The sequence below is a fragment of the Gadus morhua genome, chromosome 3 (genome assembly GCF_902167405.1).
Source record: "Gadus morhua chromosome 3, gadMor3.0, whole genome shotgun sequence".
Taxonomy (NCBI): domain Eukaryota; kingdom Metazoa; phylum Chordata; class Actinopteri; order Gadiformes; family Gadidae; genus Gadus; species Gadus morhua.
In genome coordinates this window covers 11,056,724-11,077,999 of record NC_044050.1, presented here as the reverse complement: position 1 = coordinate 11,077,999, position 21,276 = coordinate 11,056,724, and the positions used below count along the sequence as shown (strand labels likewise).

The following is a 21,276-nucleotide window of genomic DNA, read 5'->3' as shown; positions in this document are numbered from 1 at the left end:
TTGAATTAGCATGAAAGCAAGAGAAAACGCCCAAGTGTGTATGTGTGTATGTGCGTGTGAGAGAGAGTGAACGTGTCTGTTGTCCAGTATCTATATCTGAGGGGTCTGTCTGTTTGCGTGTCCATGTGTGTGTTTACATGCGCCACTCTTCCTCACCCCTTGCCCAGCTGTCGGCAGACCACGGCAGCGTCTTCATCAGCCCAGTCCTGGCTGCAAATGGACCCCCAGATCCCCCGCAGGTAGACCTCCACCCGGCCGTCCAACTTGGAGCGTCCCCCCAGCAGACGCACTGATCCTGGGGAGAGAAATAGGGGAGGATGACCAGGTCTTCATGAACCACATTGAGGCTGGTAAATGTGTCTGTGAGCCTCTGTATTCCCTGCATTTCCAATATGGGATTCATGAAGTATTATTTTATAATTTATCTTCTTTGTGGATTTTCTGATGTAATAGACAAACTTTCCTATCCATGTCTCGTTACTTCACAAAGCAGCGATAATGGCACTCAGAAAGGGCTAAAACATCTCCAATAGACCTTTTGAGAAATACAAAGTACAACTACATATTTTCTGGAAGAAGATCAGATGAGGATGCGGGCTCAGGGTGCCTGATATAATCCAGATTGATGAACCTGATGAATCCATATTGATGTAACAGTATTGATCAATCTATATAGATCGACCTGTATTTAATCAATCACTAGCCTATTGATTAATCACTGGACAAATAACTGCCTGTCAATCAATCTCTTTTGTCAAAAGTCCCTATTCAGTTTATTTTTGTTTTGGGCGTCTCCACAGAGAGGTCGAGATTGTATGATTCACAACCAAGTTATGATTCTCTTTTGTTATAGACAACTTCCCTAATGTTTGACATTATCCGATGCCTATTGTCATGTGTTGACTCATTGGTAACCAAGGTGTAGGAGCCCGAGGCAAATATCTTAGTGCTCAACAGCCCGGCTAAAAATGCGCCTGTTTGGGCTTGTCATGCCCTCACGCAAACCTGAACCACGACTGACGCATAAGAGGTGGTCGTGAGGTTTCACGTCTTCAAACTATTTGGCCTGGCAAGATCGGCTTGATAGTCACCATCATTACTATCTGCATCATAGGAACAAAAATAACACGCACTGAGGGTTGCACGCTTACCTTGTTTACAGTCGCAATAGCCCCAGTCCACTCTGCCCCTGGTGTTGTTGAAAAAGCACCAGGGTCGGATCCGACCGTCGGGGTTCCGGCAGTGGTTGTGGTCCCCGACCCCTTTACCCTGGTACCGATCCTTAAATCCCGCCACTTGGCTCCAGTTCATGCACCGAGAACCGGACTCGGTGACATCTATCGCCCCTTGGTAGGATCCCTCTTTCCCACCGCGGCTTTGGACGCAGTCGGTGAACGGCGGGATAAACGAATGGACGTTGCTAAATACGCGACCGTTCATGGCCAAAAGTGCAAACGCGATAGTTACGAACGTCAACTCCATGTTTCCACTTCTCGATGACATGTTCATGAGTGTTCTTTAATTATATATCTAGGATACATATTGGTTGGAAAACGCTCCCCGCTCCAAAGAAGGGCTTCCCCGGTCCTGCTGCTCGTGCTGTGGTGTGTGGGATGGATCGAGCGCTGCAGGCTGAGCGCCGGAGACACGCAGACGCGGATCAATGGGCCCCCCTGTACTGCAGGAGGGCCCGGGGAAAGTAGGAAGGGGGAGCGCTTCCCTTCGGACCTGGAGTTTGGATGCGAGTCGGTCTCTAATCAGAATCCAATTTGTAGCTCACTGAACTGATGAACGAATGGATGGTTGACTTTTTCAGAGCCTTTCCCATCGATTTTGTAAGTCTATGGGTTCCGCGTTGAATTCATGAGATATGTAGCATATTCAGTCAAATCATTAAAGGCCGATAACAATACTGAAACAATTAAAAACAGGCTAGACAGACAAGGCCTAGATGGATAAATGTATAGATGGATATAAAGATATGTATAGATTAATGGATAGATACAATCATATAAAAATACAAAGATATGCATATATATATATAGGTTGTATTTCTGTCACCACACTTTGTTTCCACAATTTGTGGATGAGGACGAATGTATGAAACAATTGTACAGCACTAATAGGTATACAATTATCACTAGTATGCCTATTCTACCACTAGGCCTATAAAGTCCTACAATATATTACAATCCCATTGCATCAGGAGCGCATACCTGGTTAGAGATTTCCTCCCAGCACATGCCTCCTGTATCAGTAGGAAACAGCGCCCCGGTGGTGGTCTGTAACAAAGACATGTTAGCGTTTTACCATTGGAGGAGCGTCATGACGCAACATAGACGCGCCGGATAACAGTTTGTCATCATTGTGTCCACATTAGCTCCGGTTTATAGCCACAGTCCTGTTACTGTGATTAGCATTTTTGAACAACATTATTTGTCCCATCATTCTAAACAAAAAAGCGGCTGATGCAAAGCTGCAGTGCTTAAGAAATGAACAGTCGATTGCAAGAGATACGCAAAAAGCAGAAGCTTAGGCGACAGCTTTTGGCTCAACAGGTAACGTTGATAACAAACACTCCCGCCCTCCTCATCGTGCTACTCGCATAACATTGAGACAGCCGCCGATTATTTTGTCGCCAGAGGTACACTATTTACTGTATGCTACCGGATAACGAGTAGGTGTATTGCACATCAATAACATACTAAAAATAACATCTCCGTACAGCTGGGAGCTGAAAGCGCTGATAGTATTGGCGCTGTGCTGAACAGTAAAGATGAACTGAAGGAGATCGAGGAGACCCGAGAGATTTCACGGTGAGATGCCTTTCAATCATCGAATCACCTGGCTGTTATTTGTCCATTATTGCGTCCTTAGATGTTGATTCCTGGTTTGTAGGGCATCCCTGGACACATCGGTCCCGCCTTCCAAACGCAAAGCCACAGGGGAGGGAGATGACACAGAAGAAGACATCGACATAGTCATCAAGGTGACTTGAATCATCCACGTCCAAAGATACCCCCCCCCGTATCTTGCCCCCGATGTGTTATTTAAAATACTATTTGTGCTGTGTGCATATTATGAGGGCTAAATAATTCTGTGTTTATTAAATTGCCCAGTTTATCGTCTAAAATGCATCTACATCTCTCATTTGGGATTGGTTTGTGTCTTACTCTTCATTGAGCTACCTTCAGTTTGTACTTCAGATATATTATGCTCAGCTGTATAGCACGTATCTGAAGTGTTGTCAACTGCATTACTCTAGGAAGAGGTGGAGTTGCAGCCGCCAGAAGAAAACAACCCATACGAGGAGGTCTACAAGGACTCAAGTACTTTCCTGAAGGTGAGGAAGCTGATTCTCTCTCTGTGCTCATGCTCTAACCCGTCATCTGTGAACTGCCCATTGACTCCATAGTCATGGTGAAACCATACATCACGATAATAAATGAACCGACAGAGTTGAGCAGCAGGGACATAATGTAGGCAGCGCCCTGCCTATATGTACTGGGTTTGACACACACACACACACACACACACACACACACACACACACACACACACACACACACACACACACACACACACACACACACACACACACACAGTCTAGTCATTGTGGGATAAGATGAGTTAGTCCTCCTGATCATTTGTACCTGACCTGAAGTGTCCGAATTTCCTGTGAAAACAAAATGAATCCATGTTGTCATTTGTTCCATTTTAGGGTACACAGAGTCTTAACCCACACAATGACTATTGCCAGCACTTTGTGGATACCGGCCATCGGCCACAGAACTTCATCAGAGATGTTGGTATGTCTATGTTCCTGCATGGTCGTGTTTTGTATGTCTACTTCCACGTGTGTGTGTGTGGGTTTGTCTTTTAATCTCTCTGCGATATTCAGGTCTGGCTGACCGATTTGAGGAGTATCCCAAACTGCGAGAGCTTATCAGACTGAAGGATGAACTCATCTCCACTACCAACACTCCCCCCATGTACGTATTTACAATCTGCTTATAGACGTTGTGTAGTTAATGTGTATAAATTCACATATTGTGTTTGGCTTTCCATACCAGCGCCACAACTCCACAAACACATCTCACACCTCACCCTTAGGCCTGCTAACGGGCACTTCGGCTTCACGAAAAGACCATAACATGCGTCCGAGACGTTTTGGGGAGACTGGCAAAAACATAGCATTTTCTCCTGTATTCGCTAAATAAAGGTCTTATTTCAGTAGTGATATAAAGGCACTTAAGCCCGGGAGCCTCTGTGTCTGTTCAGGTACCTACAGGCGGACCCGGAGCACTTCGACCTGCGAGACCTGAAGTGTAAGTTTGACGTGATCCTGCTGGAGCCACCCTTGGAGGAGTACTACAGGGAGTCGGGCATCAGCCACACAGAGCGCTTTTGGAACTGGGATGACGTACGTCTGGGTTGTTCTTCCGCCAGTCAGCTCTGTCTACTTCTGAGTGGGTTCCAAGTTGTTTAGGGCATCACACAGTTACTAGCGCAACATACAGTGTTAATGCTTGTAGTCTGGTTTGTGAATGCAAAGACAAAGTAAAGTTGATGCAGACAATATCTGACGTTATGAAAATGTAGATTTGCCCCAGAAAAGAGGTTTAGTAGCGATGCGCTTTATAGTTGATCGCACCTCCCATCTCTCCTCCTTTTCCTCTCTCTCCCGCTGTCTGCCTTGCATGTGAAGATAATGAAGCTGGAGATTGAGGAGATATCTGCCCTGCGCTCCTTCGTCTTCCTCTGGTGTGGTTCTGGAGAAGGCTTGGATCTCGGCAGGATGGTACGCTAGCTCTGATTTATGATGAGCATTCAACCCACAGAAGTACTCCAGGATGTATGATGAGCATACAACACACAGAAGTACACCATGGTATATGATGAGCATACCACACACAGAAGTACAGCAGGGTTTATGATGAGCATAAATACAAAGAAGGTCTCCAGGATTTATGATGAGCATACAACACACAGAAGTACAGCAGGGTTTATGATGAGCATACCACACACAGAAGTACAGCAGGGTTTATGATGAGCGTAAATCACAAAGAAGCTCTCCAGGATGTATGATGAGCATACAACACACAGAAGTACACCAGAAGTATTAAGATGAGCATACATCATACAGAAGTACAAGTAATGCATTATAATGAGTATTTAACGCTTATTATTATGATTGATCAAAATAACACATACTTTCACTCAAATGCCTTATGACTAATGCTTCTGCATGGATGGAATGTCTTGTTGAAAACAATAGTGTGTGTTATGCTGAAGGCATCCAGCCCTACGTTTAACACATTCTGATGGGCAGGTTTCTTGATCAGAAATTAGGCTTTTAAGTGAGGCCTCATGATGAACCCACATGATCTCCCAATACTTCTTAGTAGTGAGAAACACTCAACACCGTCCACCGCCCTGTGACCGCCTGATACCATGACAACCCGCTGACGGGCTGTGATGGAGCCCGTGTCGTCCCCCACTGCGGTGTTCAGGCCAATGGATGAGGCCCGGGTTAGCATCGGCTCCCTTTGTAATGCCTCTGCTATGTAGTGCATTTTCTTGGCTACACCCCTTGCCCCTGGGCTCGTCATGTATCTGTGGTGTTTCTTATCTCGCAATGTGTACGTCTTTGTCGCCCCGCAGTGTTTGAGGAAGTGGGGCTTCAGACGATGTGAGGATATTTGCTGGATCAAGACCAACAAGAACAACCCTGGCAAGACCAAGACCCTTGACCCCAAGGCTGTGTTCCAAAGGACCAAGGTACCAGGCAGCGCCATCGCCGTACCTCAACACTGTTGGCTTATTCAGTCCGCCATTACAATGATTGACTGAATGGAGTTAAGCCTTTCGATGTGATGATGCATTATGCTCATACTGCAAGGCAATCGGTATTAGTTAGTACATTGATTGTTACTTAATATTTTACTCCACAACTGATTCAATCAGTCATTCGCTTTTGGCCGCCCGAAAGGAACAGAGCAGCAGTTGGCCTCGCTTGTAAGAACATTCGTCCCATCTCCAGGAACACTGTCTGATGGGGATCAAAGGCACGGTCCGACGCAGTACCGACGGGGACTTCATCCACGCCAACGTGGACATCGACCTGATCATCACGGAGGAGCCGGAGATGGGCAATGTGGAGAAGCCCGTGGAGATCTTCCACATCATCGAGCACTTCTGCCTGGGCCGACGGAGGCTCCACCTGTTCGGCAGGGACTCAACCATCAGGCCTGGTGAGAGCACTACAGAGGACCCCATGTGAGATTGGTCGGCTGCTGTCCGCACAGCTTTAGTGCGGAGCAGAGTTTCCGTTGTCCGGTAATTACCGGTCATTGACCGGAAAAAAAATGAGGAGGACCGAAAATTCTAAATGTCTCCGGTCAGAATGGCCAATGGAAATAATTCTCTTCTTTTAATATGCTACAGTGGTCATTTGTTTAGCCAATTCATGTTAAACAATGAGGGTTTTGATTGACCCGACCCGGCCCGCCGATATTTCCCACCACAATCCTTGGGTGGGGCCGGGCCTTTGATCAGGCGTGTTTTTTTTTTTTTTTGTTTTTTTTTTTTTACATCATTGCTTTATTGGCCCTTATCTGAGGAGGAATAATAATAATAATGGATTGAATTTATATAGCGCTTTTTTCTAGACACTCAAAGACGCTTTACAATGAAGGGGGGACCTCACAAACCACCACGCATGTGTGTAGCACCCAATTGGGTGATGCACGGCAGCCAATCTGCGCCAGAACGCTCACCACACACCAGCTTGAGGTGGTGTGTGGTCAGACAATTATACAGGAGGATGCTTAGGGGGCCAGATTGAATGAGCCTGATTGGGCCAGAACACCGGGGAAACCCCTAATCTTTGCGATAAATGCCCTGCGATCTTTTATGACCTCAGTGAGTCAGGACCTCGGAGGAGACGTCATAAACAGAAATATTATAGATGCCATAAACAGAATTATTATAGGTCTTTATTACACAGGTCTTCTCAATGACGTGGAACGCTCCGTTCACTTGCATGGGTAGTAGACCGGTAACTTGTCAACCCCAGCGTCTTTGGCTGCTAAGCGACGTCAACGTCTTTGGAGGACTATTTCACTGCTGATCAACTCTACGAATGCTGGTAACGAGTAAATTGTAAAAAGACACACCATGTGTCTTTTTAAAAAATAAATGGCAAGTAGCCGTGTAATAAGCGGGATAATGTATAGAACGTCGCCGGTCATTATCGAAAATAAGCCCCTACATATATATTTAGCAGAGTAGGCCTAAGTAACAAATGTGTACAGAGTTACACATGTATTAAAATAAATGTCGGGTTGAAATCGGGCTCGGGCTCATAACTACAGTTAATGTGTCGGGCCGGGCTCAGACAGAACGTGCACGGGCTCGGGCCGGTGCAGGCTTGTTTTTCTGGGCCCAATCTAATCTCTAATAAAGACTGCTCAGTGAAGCCGCCTTGGGGAAGGAAGAGTCAGCAGCGGCACGCTTCTCAGCTGCCAAATATCAAAAGAAGTTAAAAAAAAGAAAACTTTCAAATGAAACCTTCCAGGTCACATGACCGGCACCAACTTTTTCGAGAGGAAACACTGGTCTAGAGGCTACAACAGGGTGTGTACGGGTGAGGCAGGAATTTGGATGCGCAAGCCATCGGTCGTTCAAGGTTGAAAACGACAGAGTTTACATGGAGCCGCTCCCTGGGCCCTGGGGCTACTAGCCGGCTTGTCTGCGAGCTATTGAAATAGCACTGGGGAACGCCCCGTGGGTCTTCTACAGTCAATAGGTGACGGCGTTGGCAGAGGGGAAAAACACTCTTGGTTTGCATATGTCCTTTTAAGCACTGCAACAAGGTGTTCCTGGGTTAAATTCACCAGGGTAGAATACTAGCCACTCCCTTTGTGCCCGCTATTGTCGCCTATGGCAAGTCCGTCAAAACCTTGACAGCGAAATTGCAGCAGTAAACATTGAAACCAAAAAAAACATGTTGACGACTAGGGCTGATTGTGTGGAGGTGACGTAAAGATACAGTGTTCTCCAGTGAGTTTGTGGGGCCTGGGGGGGGACTTCACGTAATTTGTTGTATCCCTGATAATGGCACATGGAGTCACGGTTACCCTGTGATTATGTTGTGTGGCTAATCACGGTCACTCCTTCGCTAGGCGCTCTAATCTAATCCTACTCCCTTCCATCTCCATCCCTCTCTTCGTCTCCCTCTCATCTCTATCTCTTCTCTATCTTTGTCTCCCCCCCCCCCTCCATCTCCCTCCCATGTCCCCCCCCAGGCTGGCTGACTGTAGGGCCCACACTGACCAACAGTAACTTCAACGCCGAGGCGTACGCGTCTCACTTCACCGTGCCCAACATGCACCTCTCGGGCTGCACGGAGGACATCGAGCGGCTGCGGCCCAAGTCTCCGCAGGCCAAGCTCAAGTCGGACCGAGGCGGAGGGGCCCCGAGGGGGGGCCGCGGGGGGCCTAACGCAGGGCGCGGCGGGGACCGGGGCCGAGAGAGGAACAGACCCAACTTCCGGGGAGACAGGGGAGGAGGAGGGGGGTTCAGGGGCCGGGGGGGGCCACACCGGGGCTTCCCACCTCGTTAGGGCCCTGGCCTCGTTTAGCGTTGTGTGGTTGTCCTACTAACATGTGATTCTTTTTTCTTTTTTTTTTTCTTTTTTTTTACATGGGTCACTCTGTGCAAGTTAATTTTTTTTTTTATGTATGTTTATACACAAACACGCAAAATGTTTTATGTGATCACTTATGAATAAATTCACAATTCCTTCTTTTTCTGCACACATTTGTGTTTCAATCTCTTATTATATTGTATTCTGGTTTGTGGTTAAACATAGATGAGTTAAGCTGTAGTGTTCATTCACAGCACTAGTGGGCAGTGTGATGCATATTTTGACTAGTAGCAATATCGTTAGTTAAAGTGACGCAGTTTTAATAAAAGCAAAACTCTTCAGGGAGTATAATCATTTTAGAAGGTGGAACGCTTTATTCTGCTTTGGGTCAGACGTATGCCTCGAGTCAAAGTGGTCGGCCTTGGATTAATCATGAAACTTTAGACTAGAGAGGAGAGGAACAAGAAAAATGTACTAAAAATGCCTTATTTTCAATTAATTAAATCCTGTCTTGCTTGGTTGTATCGGTCACCAGTTAGCTGTCGTGTTCCTGTATTTACAGAAACCGAGTGAATTATGATGAGTCCTTAAATTATTATAAGCCTCCATCCTTAGCTATACAGTATTAAAAGATGCATAATGAAGATTAATTGGATGAAATCAAAATGATTGCTGTATTGATATCCCACATAAACGGCAATAATATGAGTTAATTTAATCATTGAATTAATTATAATTCAACCTATTTAATGTGTTATCAAGCCACCTGTTATAGTCTAGGCTAATTTAATTATTACAATAAGAGTCATAATTATATGTAGGCTATATGTAAATCGACATATCTAAATATATATATATATATTTATAGACCACTGTTGGCTTAAATACAGGTCAGGGGGCCATTAACTTCCCCTGCCCATTACTTTGGAGGTTGCAAGCACGTTAATTATAGTCCGTGAGTTAAACAAATATCAGACCTTGAGTCTGAACTACTACTTAAATGTTATAGAGCCAGGTCAGGGGCATTAGGTTTGAACAAAAGGTTAGAAATGACACGTTCTCCTTTAAAGGTCACCTTCCCCAGCCGACCGCTGAGAGTACACTTACTTACCAAGTGGAAGGACACGAGCGAACTGCGAAATGGAAGTAATAACCCTTCGCCACTTTGTGCGATTTAGGGTTAACCTAAACCCTATTAAATAATCTATAAATGTCTTATGAACACCATTAGTAAATGATTACCAGGCACATTGGCTGGTTAATTAGGTTCATGAAGTTCATTATTATTGCATTAACCTTTCATCAGATCATAAAACGTCACTTGACGTAGACCACTAGGGAAAAAGGGAGAGAGGTCACTCAGTCAACTTAATGCTGAGTACACATCTGTCACCTGAGAGCATTAGGACGTTTTTGGTATTTTTGAAAGACAAGGTACAACATTCTGCTGTTCAGGAAGCTCTGGAAGCTCTCCGACTCCCTCATGTTTTGAACAAATGGGTAGAAATGCCTACATGGCGTGTTCTTCTTAACAGGACCACTTCCACAGCCAACTACTGGAGTGCTTTAAACTACAAATGGGAAGGACAGAGCGACGCCTCAGGCCTGCATCGAAGCACACCTCTCCCACTAGGGGCGATTTAGGCGCTAAAGGTTCCTGCTGAAACTGGAAAACCACACCAAAAGTAGGCAAAACAACATAGGTCATAAAATATCCCTCAACTTAGACTAAAAGTGAAAAAATGACAAAGGTCACACAGTCCCTTTAAAGCTCAAAACACACTTCCATCCCATCAGAGCCTATGGAACTTTTAGACTTTTTTTTGAAGACAAGACACAAAGTTCTTCTGTTCAGGAAGCCAAATTTGCATTTACATTTAGGGCATTGAGCAAAGGCTTTTATCCAAAGCAACTTACAATCTAAATGCTGTATAGATCCATGTGCAAAAAGATCTGTGTCTGTGCGTCATCACAATGCAATTCTTGAAACATATTTCAGAACTGGTTGGACGAAAAAGCTATTGAATAATCCTCTTGTGTTGTACGCATATGTCTGCTCAATATGGGCGGTTGTAATGTGAATGTCTATGTTGTTTTTACTGGTGTTAACAGTGCCGGTTCAATTACCACTGTCTGACATCCACAGACTATTAATAGTTCACTTGACCTTCAAGCATCTGATCAAAATCTTTATCTTGACAATACCTTAAAAAAGAGCTTAATTTGTGGGGGATCCTTAATTTACTAAAAACTAAACATAAACTATTATCTGTTCTGTCATTGTTTTATATCCCATTCAACTTCCTTTTAAATCGGGTTTTTCTTCTCCAACTTTATACCCTCAGCAAAAAGGGGAAAACTGGCTAAATGTAAAAATGGCTGGCACCAAATGGCTTCCATCAAATCACTCAACACGTCCTATGTGTACACAATGAATTGAAACTGATAAAGTCTGTTTTTTCAATCCAACAAAGGTTAAGATGAATCATTGTCTGAGAGTGACGTTTAAATCAAGAGGAGGTTGAATAGATAAAAGTTACATAAAAGTATGCTCCCTGGCCTGGCTGGCCACATGCTGCTCGATGTGATCTGGGACAATAGAGAAAACTAGTCTTTCTGTGGGACTTTGGGGTCCTTGTCCAAGGTACTGAACTCTGTGCTTTACTGCTGAAACATGTCAATCTCCAAAATCAGACCTTGTCCGATAGCAGAGCAGACAATGTGAAATGGGAGATAACGGCTTCATATTTGTCTTAACTGATCATGTTGCTGGACTGGCGGGGATCTGTAAGACAATCTCGGCCAGCAGTGGTAAACTGTAGAAAAGTGTCTGTAACCGTTTCAAATTCTAACTGTGTCGACTGGCCACTGTTGAAATGCATGAATAAAAATACCATTCAAAAAGCTTGTAAGAATTAGATTCTCTTCCGTAAAATATCTCCATAGGCGCCACTCAGCCCCTTGAGGTTTTGGTTCCTGGCCCAGGCTCTGCTACAATTTAAGAATGATCAGGATTAACAAAGTAGCACGGTGTAATGTGCTGTAACTACTGCTAGCAGACGGATGTGTTTAACACTCTTTTAGCAGGTAGGCTAACTCAGCAATAAGCCGAAAGCGGTGGTTCTGTTTCATTACAGCAACAATAGAATATATAAAAAAATATTTCACAAACAGCTCAAACTTTATATTTTCAAGAATAAGGTGGAACGTGTAGCTTTTCCTCCTCCGTGTTGATGGCATGTGACGTACAAGCCTCGGCCTCCATAGTAGCGTGATTGGCTACTTACTGCAGTGGAAACGAAAGCGCGATTGAGAAAATCAATCGGTTTGGTTTTTTATCTGGTTCCTCAAAACTGTGACGACGTAAGGCAGACTTGAGACGCTAGCCAACGTCATTAGCCACCTGAAACGTTTTTTGTTATGAGTGCCGAAGGCAGTCACAAAATAACAAAGGAAGGAATTTCCTATCTCATGTGGAATCGTGCCATCAGTTCCTCTGTGACATTCCAACTGTATAGTACACATCATGTAATTATCGTAACCGTTCATAAACATGAAAGGTCAAGCACTGGTACCTTTATAAAAAGAAAGCAACATACAAAACGAAACCTTACATTTAATAAAACTACAGATAGAAAGGGCTTAAGGGCAAAATAAAAAATCAATCGTCAGTTTCAAATATTCATGTATTATTACGTACGGAAGAAGGTAGGCTATACCTTTTACCTTTTTTTCATGGTAAACGTTAGATTTACAATTTGTTTATGATATAAACCCCCTACAATGATTATCACAGTTGGAACATGCCCAGCTCTACTAATTTGGTTGATAAAAGGTTGATAAGATACATTTGAGTTGATCAACCTGTGTACATTGTTTTGGTGCTTTTGTATCATTGTGCATGTAAACTTTTGCTATGAATACGAACAAGAGGTGTGCTCTTTGCGACGAAATTCTAAAGAGTACAGGGAACTTCATAGTTTATTATTATTGAGTAAATCTTTTTTATTATGAGCAGTGGCCCATCCTGTTTTTGCACGCTCTACGTCACAAAGCTCACCATGTGATTAAAATAAAAACAAAACAACGGCACAACTACGTCCTTTCTGAAATGCAGATGTCAAAACACATTAGGTCAACTGATCTACTCATAACTTCCTTGTTAGATGGAAATCTTACCTGTCCTTCAGGTATCGACCATCCTATTGGATGCGTTTGAATACATTTGGTTGTGTAAAAAGGAAGTTGACTTGCTCCTTTACTATTCTCTGTATAATATACATATCTCTTTAACCAAATTATACTAATGCCACTCACTTACTGTTAATCTGCTGTCAATAAGTTGAGCTTGAAAGCAATAGAAAAAACTGAAATTCTCTTACTTGGACCAACAAACACAATATGCTTTTAAACAGTATTGCGATTCCAACTTCCTTGATTAAGTCAGATGTCTCAAGTCTCTGTGTTATCGTAGACTCTGATCTGAAGACAAAAGTCCCACATTAGCAAGGTAACCAACACAGCCTTGTATTTCAATTCAATTCAATTTTATTTGTATAGCCCTTAACCACTGGTACAGTCTCAAAGGGCTTAACAGGGCATTTATTTATGACAACCTCAAGACCCTAGCCCCCCAGAGGGCAAGAAATAACTCCCTGAAATATGGACAAAGAAATCTTGAGAAGGTTTGCACATTGAGGGTTGCACACATATGTAGGCCTACAGGCAAAACATTTTAAATCGGTAATGGCGTGCTGGCCGGTTAACAATAAGGAGAGTCCAGTAGGGTGACCACCCGTCACGAGTAGCGCGTGCGCGCACAGTGTTTTGAAGCCCAACCATGCGTCCCTCAAATTGAGACCGTGTCACGCGAAATCAATGCTTGCTCAAAAAAAAGTTGTTCGCCCTCTATATCCTGGAGCCCCAGGCAGCCAAACGAACATTACTTGACAGTTCAGCACGCTACTGTTGCCACACCCACCTCTCAGTTGAACTGCTGACTAGGTTCTTGCCAACTTTTTCGTTGTTGTCATGACAGCGCACGCACGTGCATACCAGACACACATTCGAAAAATGGAGGAAGAGACTGAGTCTGAGGCACTGCCAATTCCAATTAAAAAGATGAGAAGGTGTGGTTAAAGTAAATCGGGAGTGAAAGTGCATATGTGTGTCAATTCATTGAATGTTCATTGAATGTTCAAAGTATTATGAATTTTAATTTAGAAAAGAATACACATTGGTTGGCCTATACATGAGCATACATCAGTAATCACACATGTTTAGGTTAATAGGGCATTATAAATATACCATGTAAGGTGGTATGTGCTAGAAATGAGTAAACCACTAACAGTGAGTCTGCCCGTGAGGTGGGGGCCCCGCCGCGCCAGGCAGTGTCCCCCATTGTCCCCCCGAAACATACCCCTTGTCCCCCCTTGGGCTTATTAGCAGGTGGTCACCCTAGGGCAGGGGTCTTCAATTAAAATTGAACAAGGTCCAGTTACTAAAAATTCCTTCCAAGAAAGGTCCGAACCTACCACGTCCTAATAGCCTTCTTTTGTCAAATACAATGAACACGGCATATTACCTTATAATTTCAGATGTATTTATTTTCAATTTCCAAATATCTTACTTTTAACCATGAAAAACCAGTAAGACAAAGTAACGCATAGTAACATTTCAAGTAAACAAAACAGGTACATTAGGCCTGCAATTCAAGTAAACATAAAAAGTGCATAAGGCCTACATGTGAAGTAAGCAGAACAGGAACACTAGGCCTACATTTCAAGTAAACACAAAGTGCATTAGGCCTACATTTCAAGTAAGCAAAACAGGTACACCAGACCTACATCTCTAATAAACACAAAAAGAGCATTAGGCCTTCATTTCAAGTAAGCAAAACAGTGTCTCAAGTGGTGTTAGACCCAACCGGTCCTCACAGATCTCTTTCTTGTCTTGATGAAACAATCGCACATAAACCAAAAGCTGGGCATTATCCGTTACATCTGAAGACTCATCAATGGCTGGATGGGATGGGATGGGGCACTCTGAACAGCCGCATGATGCTGTGACAGTGTGTCATCTGATAACATTTCAGATTTTCTGGTTGTCGTTGCAGCTCACATTGGGATTTGCTTTATTTTTTCACACAATTCATCCCTTTGTTTACCTTCAAGTAACTTCTCGGCAGCGGCGTTCAAGCGCTCATTCACAACAGTCGTGTCACTGAATTTTTTTTTATGTTGCCCCATAATCCATGCAATCTTAAGTGAGCATTCATTTGCACGTTGCTGGCCTGTACATGAGTGTGTGAAAACACGCGTAGACCTCTCATACTGAGCTCTCAGCTCGGATATTTTCCACGCTCTTACTTCTGGGGATACTTTTCCTCGAAGGATCTGTGTTTGGATTCGTAATGCAGCTTAATATTCCCGCTTTTTATCAGCGCCACGGTTTCAACACATAAAATACACAACAAAGGTTTTGTACTGCCTTGAGGGAGAATGAACAAGTATTGGTCAGTCCATTCATCTTTAAAATGTCTGTTTTCGGGGTCAACTTTCCTTATTTTCGAGCAAGCCATTTTCTCATTCCAAATCGCTCTTCCGGTAAACAAAATATTTGATTGGCTATTTTCTGAGTGACGCTATTATGCACATGCCGTGACAGACGGAGGGAGGGGGGGAGTTCGGTGAGTGCATGATCTTCGCTCTGTGAAGATCATTGCTTTTTGCTGTTTTTATGCTGCACTACAGACCATTCTGCCTTTCAATTTGTATTTCAGTGAGAAATTATTTTACTAGCATAATGCATGCTTTGTATAGTGAAATCATAAAAAAAAAAATATATATATATATATATATTTTTTTTTTTATTATTATTTTAAATTGGTCATGGGTCCGGATAGGACCGTCACTTGGTCCGGACCCGGGCCGCGGTCCGCCGTTTGGAGATGCCTGCCCTAGGGCATTCAGTTTTAGTCACTGTGATAGGCCAGGCCTCCAGTCACAGTCACCGCAACATGATAGAACAGACAAAATTAGGAATTAGAAGGGAAAAGTGCATGCAAGAAATGTAGACTGCTCATTAATACTGGCTCATGATAGGCCCCCCGATTGGCGTAGGCCCAAGACAATGTGATTTTTCGTTTTGGGCTTACAAAGATCAGAGGCCTATCATGAGCCAATAAAAAAGGGGGCCACTAGCTGGGCCACTAGCTGGGCCCAGTGGCCAATTGACGGCAAAATGTCTGAAAATAATTTACACAACTTCATTGGAAGATCCCACTCTCAGCCCCAGGGCCCAATGGCAGTTGATGCAGGCCTGCAGATAGGGTGCTCGATAGGCGAAGGCTAGGCCAGCTCCTGAAGACTGGAGGGGCAGAGAAGGACTATAAGGAATGATGAGGTCCTTCAGGTAGGATTCTGCTAATCCATGCAAGGCTTTATAGGTTAGCAGTAGCACCTTAAATGCCAATCTGGCAGTTATTGGTAGCCAGTGTAGCGGTAAGAATATAGGGGTGATATGATCAAGTTTTCTCGTTCTCGTCAATATTCTAGCTTCAGCATTCTGTACAAGCTGGAGGCCTCTCGTGATATAATAAGGAAGACCAGAGAGCAATTAATTACAATAATCCAGTATTGATGATATACCGTACCTAAATGCACGAATAAGTGTTTTTGCATCTGCTGCAGATAAAATAGTTGTTTTTACAATATTTACCAGATGAAAGAATGCAATTCTATCTATACTTTTCACATGTTTGTCAAAACAGAGCAAAGGGTCAAAGAAGACACCATATTATGGTGGACATTTTCTTCGACCACAGAAGGGGTGTGCGCAGATGGTACAATCGTCCCTCTACTTATGTTTGTGTCAAAACGTATACACAGTATATACCTGTGTATATTCTGAGAAACGCTCCAATCCAAAATGCATGGGTTTAACTTTCGTTCTGTGCAGTACGAATAATGTCAGACAATCGTGCTCTGGGACACGATTCAATAGATTACTTTCCGTGAGCGTGAGAATGAAAGATTTTTGAGGAGGTCTGCTGCAAAAAGAAATGCGGATCTCAGAGTATCTCTAATGCACTACATTTACCCTTTGATGCATTTGTTGTTTTGACGCATACATAAGTAGAGGGTGCACTGTCCTATATGCGCACACCCCTTCTGTGGTCGAAGAAAATATCCAAGTTTGTTGCAGTTTTTGGAAGGGTTAGAAAAATATTGACCTTTATTTTTACATTTACATTTACATTTAGGGCATTTAGCAGACGCTTTCATACAAATCGACTTACAGTAAGTACAATTGTCATAAGAAGTGCATCAATATATCGCTGTCGGTACAGAAAGGATGTTCATAGAACCCAGTGCAAGTACAACAATCGCTAGGCTAACCAATTCCCCGTGTTACAGCAATGATAGCAGCTTCTGCAGTTGCTACACAGTTAAGTACTATAATACAATGCAATACAACACAATACAATACACGGTACAATGGTGGCCAGAAGGGGGAGGGTGGCTATGCAGTGTCGAGGTGGACTCTGAACAGGTGAGTCTTGAGTCTTTATCGGAAGATAGTGAGCGACTCTGCGGTCCTGAGAGCGGCAGGGAGCTCGTTCCACCACTGAGGTCCCAAAACCGAGAAAAGTTGTGACTTTGCTGAACAGCCTTTTCTAGCTCTTAGCGATGGCGGTACCAGACGTCCAGCTGAGGTAGTTGAGCGGAGGGATCGAGCTGGGTTGTGTGGCTTTAGAAATGCTTGGAGGTAGGCAGAGGCAGTTCCATCGACTGCCTTGTATGCCAGTACCATCGTCTTAAATTTGATGTGAGCTACTACAGGGAGCCAGTGGAGGGCCCGGAAGAGGGGGGTCACATGGGAGAACTTCGGTAGGTTGAACACGAGGCGCGCTGCCGCATTCTGGATGCGCTGCAAAGGTTTAATCGCAGAGGCAGGAAGTCCAGCCAGGAGTGAGTTGCAGTAGTCGAGGCGGGAGATGACCAGTGATTGGACTAGAAGCTGAGCTGCTTCCCTTGTGAGGAAGGGCCGGATTCTGCAGATGTTGTAAAGTGCAAATCTGCAGGATCGGGCCACCGCAGTGATGTTTCCGGTGCAGTATAACTGATTGTCCAATACCACACCGAGGTTTCTGGCAGATGAAGATGGAGATACAGTGATGTTCTCAACGGTGACCAGTAAGTCCATGTATGGGCAATCTTTCCCTGGGATTAGGAGGAGCTCTGCTTTGTTGAGGTTAAGGGTGCGTCCCATTTCTACCCCTTACCCCTCCCCCTTACCCCTCCCCCTTGGTTTGAAGGGGTAAGGGTGTCCCAATTCTCATTTTGGTTAAGGGGTAGGGCGAAGACAAAAGGCTACGTAGCCCTTGAAACGAAGCGAAAACGTAGCTTGAAACAAAGCTATCCAAGGACCACACTTCAAAGGGAGGGCTTCGAGGAAAATGCGGCCGAAAATGCATTTTTACTAGTTGTTATCATTCGGACTCATGATGTAAAGTTGACTGTATATTCAGCTCGAAGTCATACACGGACAATGCGATCTCTGAGCTCGATATAAAACATGACATAACGGTAAATAACCGTTGAACTATACAAGATTTTAGCGCTCTCTAGTGGCCAACCGAAATCGCCAAATAAACAAACAGCAGCGATGGTTCAAGCTAAGGACACGCACAAATGTAAGTATTTTCAGCACTTTAATTACGGCACACTGGTGTAATAATACTATTTTCGAGCGGTTTTTAATTGTGAAGTTAGTTTTGAATCACTAGTCAAGTTTGTTTTGAATCACTAGAAGCCGATGCTAATGTGTTCCGCTATCGCTATTTGTTGAGATAGATATCCGATAACCCTTGACATGACATGCTAAGGTTTCAAGTAACATTTGTGTGCAGTGGATATGCTTACTACTACTATTCCTTGGTTGATTATACCGGCGCACTGCTTTGATATCGGTAAAGCTGCCACCTAGGCTACGTCGCTCGCCTGTCAAACTGAAGATTTCCTTTCCACCTTTACCTCAGGGACACCACAGGAGACCAGACGGCTCATTAATTTCAGGGGGACCAGGGACAATGAGTTCCTAAAATCGGAAATGATCGCCAGAAAACAGTGGGAGTGAGTCTTACGTTGTTCAATCTTTTCATTCTTGCGTCTGTTTTCTACTTTGGTATTTCTGTGTTGAGCTCAATAGCCCACTGAATGTCTGTGTCATTATACCAATTGCCTAATGAATGTATCAACCAAACGAGACCATTGTTTTTGTTGTAATTTAGTATTTTGGTGTGTGTGTGTGTGTGTGTGTGTGTGTGTGTGTGTGTGTGTGTGTGTGTGTGTGTGTGTGTGTGTGTGTGTGTGTGTGTGTGTGTGTGTGTAGCCGAGCTAAATTTAATTTGATTTTGTTTTATTTTTTATCATTGTTCATACCTTTTTTTATGTGAACTCCACCAAATATTGGTTCCTAAGTAAGTTGGTTTCGTTGTTCCCTATGGCATGCCTTTTGTTTCCCTGGGGAGTGGTTTGGCGTTGCACCTGTGTGTACCTGTGTGTACCTGTGTGTATGTGCAATGACAACAAATAAAATCCTATCCTATCCTATCCTATTGAAATGTTTTGATATGTTGAGGGGAGTGTCTTATGTCTGCATTTATTTGAAAGAGCATATGCACAGAAAAGCAGACGGATGGAGTTACAATGGAGATCCAGCGAGTTTTTAAAGCCATGTGACGCGTCGCATCACATAGGGAAGTTAACGCCAGCATTTCTGACGTTTTTATCCACTAATTCATTATGTTATGTGAGGCAACGCAACGCAACGTATGCTTGATCTGAAACATGCCTACTCGTGGCTTCTGTTGACATAGCAGTCAGCGACGATGAAGCCACGTAATGGAGGGGCGTCCCATTTCTTAGGGGAACGTTTTACCCCTCTGTATTGAGGGGCAAGGGGAAGGGGTAAGGGGGAGGGGTAAGGGGAAGGGGTAAGGGGAAGGGGTAAGGGGTAAGGGGAAGGGGTAAGGGGAAGGGGTAAGGGCTAGAAATGGGATTGGGCCTAAGCCTCAGGTGATGGGCGGTTGTCCAGGTGCTGATGTCTGCCAGACATTCCGATGCGTGTTGCAATCAGGGCTTTATCAGATGAGGGGAAAGAGAGAAATAGCTGAGTGTCGTCAGCATAGCAGTGATAGGAAAAGCTGTGTGATGCAATTACCGAGCCCAGAGATCTGGTATAGAGGGAGAACAGAAGAGGCCCCAGTACAGAGCCTTGAGGGACACCGGTTTCAAGCGTGCAAGGTTTGGACAAGGAGCAATTCCATGTCACTTGATAGGTGCGGTTCGTCAGGTAGGATGTGAACCAGGAAAGAGCAGATTCAGCGATGCCAAGTTCGGCAATAGTGGCAAGGAGGATCTGGTGGTTCACCGTGTCAAGTGCTGCGGACAGGTCGAGGAGAATGAGACCAATGAGAGGGACGAGGCTCTGGCAGCACGGAGGGACTCAGTCACCGCGAGGAGAGCCGTCTCAGTGGAGTGTGCCTTCTTGAAACCTGACTGGTGAGGGTCAAGGAGGTTGTTAGATGAGAGATAGGAGGACAGTTGGTTAGCAACGGCACGTTCCAGTGTTTTAGACAGGAATGAAAGAAGAGATACCAGTCTGTAGTTCTGGATGTCGGTTGTATTAAGAGTTGTTTTTTTGAGGAGAGGCTTTATTCTGGCAGTCTCGAAAGTTGCTGGAACAATGCCTGAAGTGAGGGAGGAGTTGATAATTGAGGTGAGAAATGGTAGGATCTCGCTTGAGACATCTTGGGCCGTGTTCCAATACCCGTACTTCCATGAGTATACTTAAAGGAAGTATACTATCCGTACTATCTAGTACGTTCATTTTTCAGATGTGAGTGCTGTTCCAAATCGAGTACTCCATGGTGCACTAACAGGAAATTACGATCACGACTGCCGCCGTGGCTCCTCCCCCGCAATAAACATCCCGCTTTGAACGGTGAACTCTTTACGCCTAGCAGCTATAAAAAGCTATAAAAACTATAAAAACTACAAAATGACTCTATTAATGCAGGCTATGTGGAAAATGCGCCGACTTTGGCTCAGCCTGGCTCCGCCTCTTCCGCTACGTAGCTAAGATGGCTGCCGTTGAGTACGGAAAGTGTCCTTCGATCCACACTTCACGATTAGCCCGTTTTGAGTACGACATCCGGGTCCTTGAGGTATACTTCTTTTCGCCAGATCTGAATTGGAACGTACTACGTACTTAAAATTTGTCTAGTAAGTACGGACAGTACGGGTATTGGAACACGGCACTGGAGGAGAGAGGAGGGGATAGCGTCAAGGGGGCAGTTGGAGGCATGGTTAGGTGTTATTATTCTGTTGACCTCGTCAGAGGTGAGAGGGCTAAATTGGGTAAAGATAGAGGAGGGGATGGGAGGAGGGAAAATGGAGGCAGGGATAAAAGAGGAGCTAATGTCCTTCACTTTCTGGGTGAAATAGGTAACAAAGTCATCAGCAGTGAGGCAGGAAGGAGGCGGGGGTGAGGGAGGGTTGAGGAGGGACGAGAACAGGGAGAACAGTTTCCTGGGGTTTGAGGCAGAGGAGTTGATTTTG

The 21,276-nt window shown here is 44.3% G+C and overlaps 2 protein-coding genes across 2 annotated transcripts in view; one reads left to right on the top strand and one right to left on the bottom strand.

Annotated features, from left to right (window-relative positions):
* Window positions 1-1,975, bottom strand: part of prss12 (serine protease 12) — a 28,624-nt gene extending 26,649 nt beyond the window's left edge. The window contains exons 1-2 of the mRNA XM_030352031.1: window positions 1,152-1,975; window positions 157-295 (exon numbers count right to left, since the gene is read on the bottom strand). Of these exons, the coding sequence (XP_030207891.1) occupies window positions 157-295; window positions 1,152-1,509 (497 nt within the window). The 5' untranslated portion in view covers window positions 1,510-1,975. The remainder of the gene's footprint in view (window positions 1-156; window positions 296-1,151) is intronic.
* A 345-nt stretch (window positions 1,976-2,320) lies between these two features.
* On the top strand, window positions 2,321-8,821 carry mettl14 (methyltransferase 14, N6-adenosine-methyltransferase non-catalytic subunit). Its single transcript, XM_030352032.1, has 11 exons — window positions 2,321-2,558; window positions 2,728-2,816; window positions 2,899-2,989; window positions 3,266-3,343; window positions 3,722-3,809; window positions 3,902-3,992; window positions 4,282-4,423; window positions 4,709-4,801; window positions 5,665-5,781; window positions 6,044-6,254; window positions 8,310-8,821. Exons 1-11 carry the CDS (start codon window positions 2,493-2,495, stop codon window positions 8,624-8,626), a joined length of 1,383 nt encoding a protein of 460 aa, XP_030207892.1. The 5' UTR covers window positions 2,321-2,492; the 3' UTR covers window positions 8,627-8,821.
* The last annotated feature ends 12,455 nt before the right edge of the window (window positions 8,822-21,276 follow it).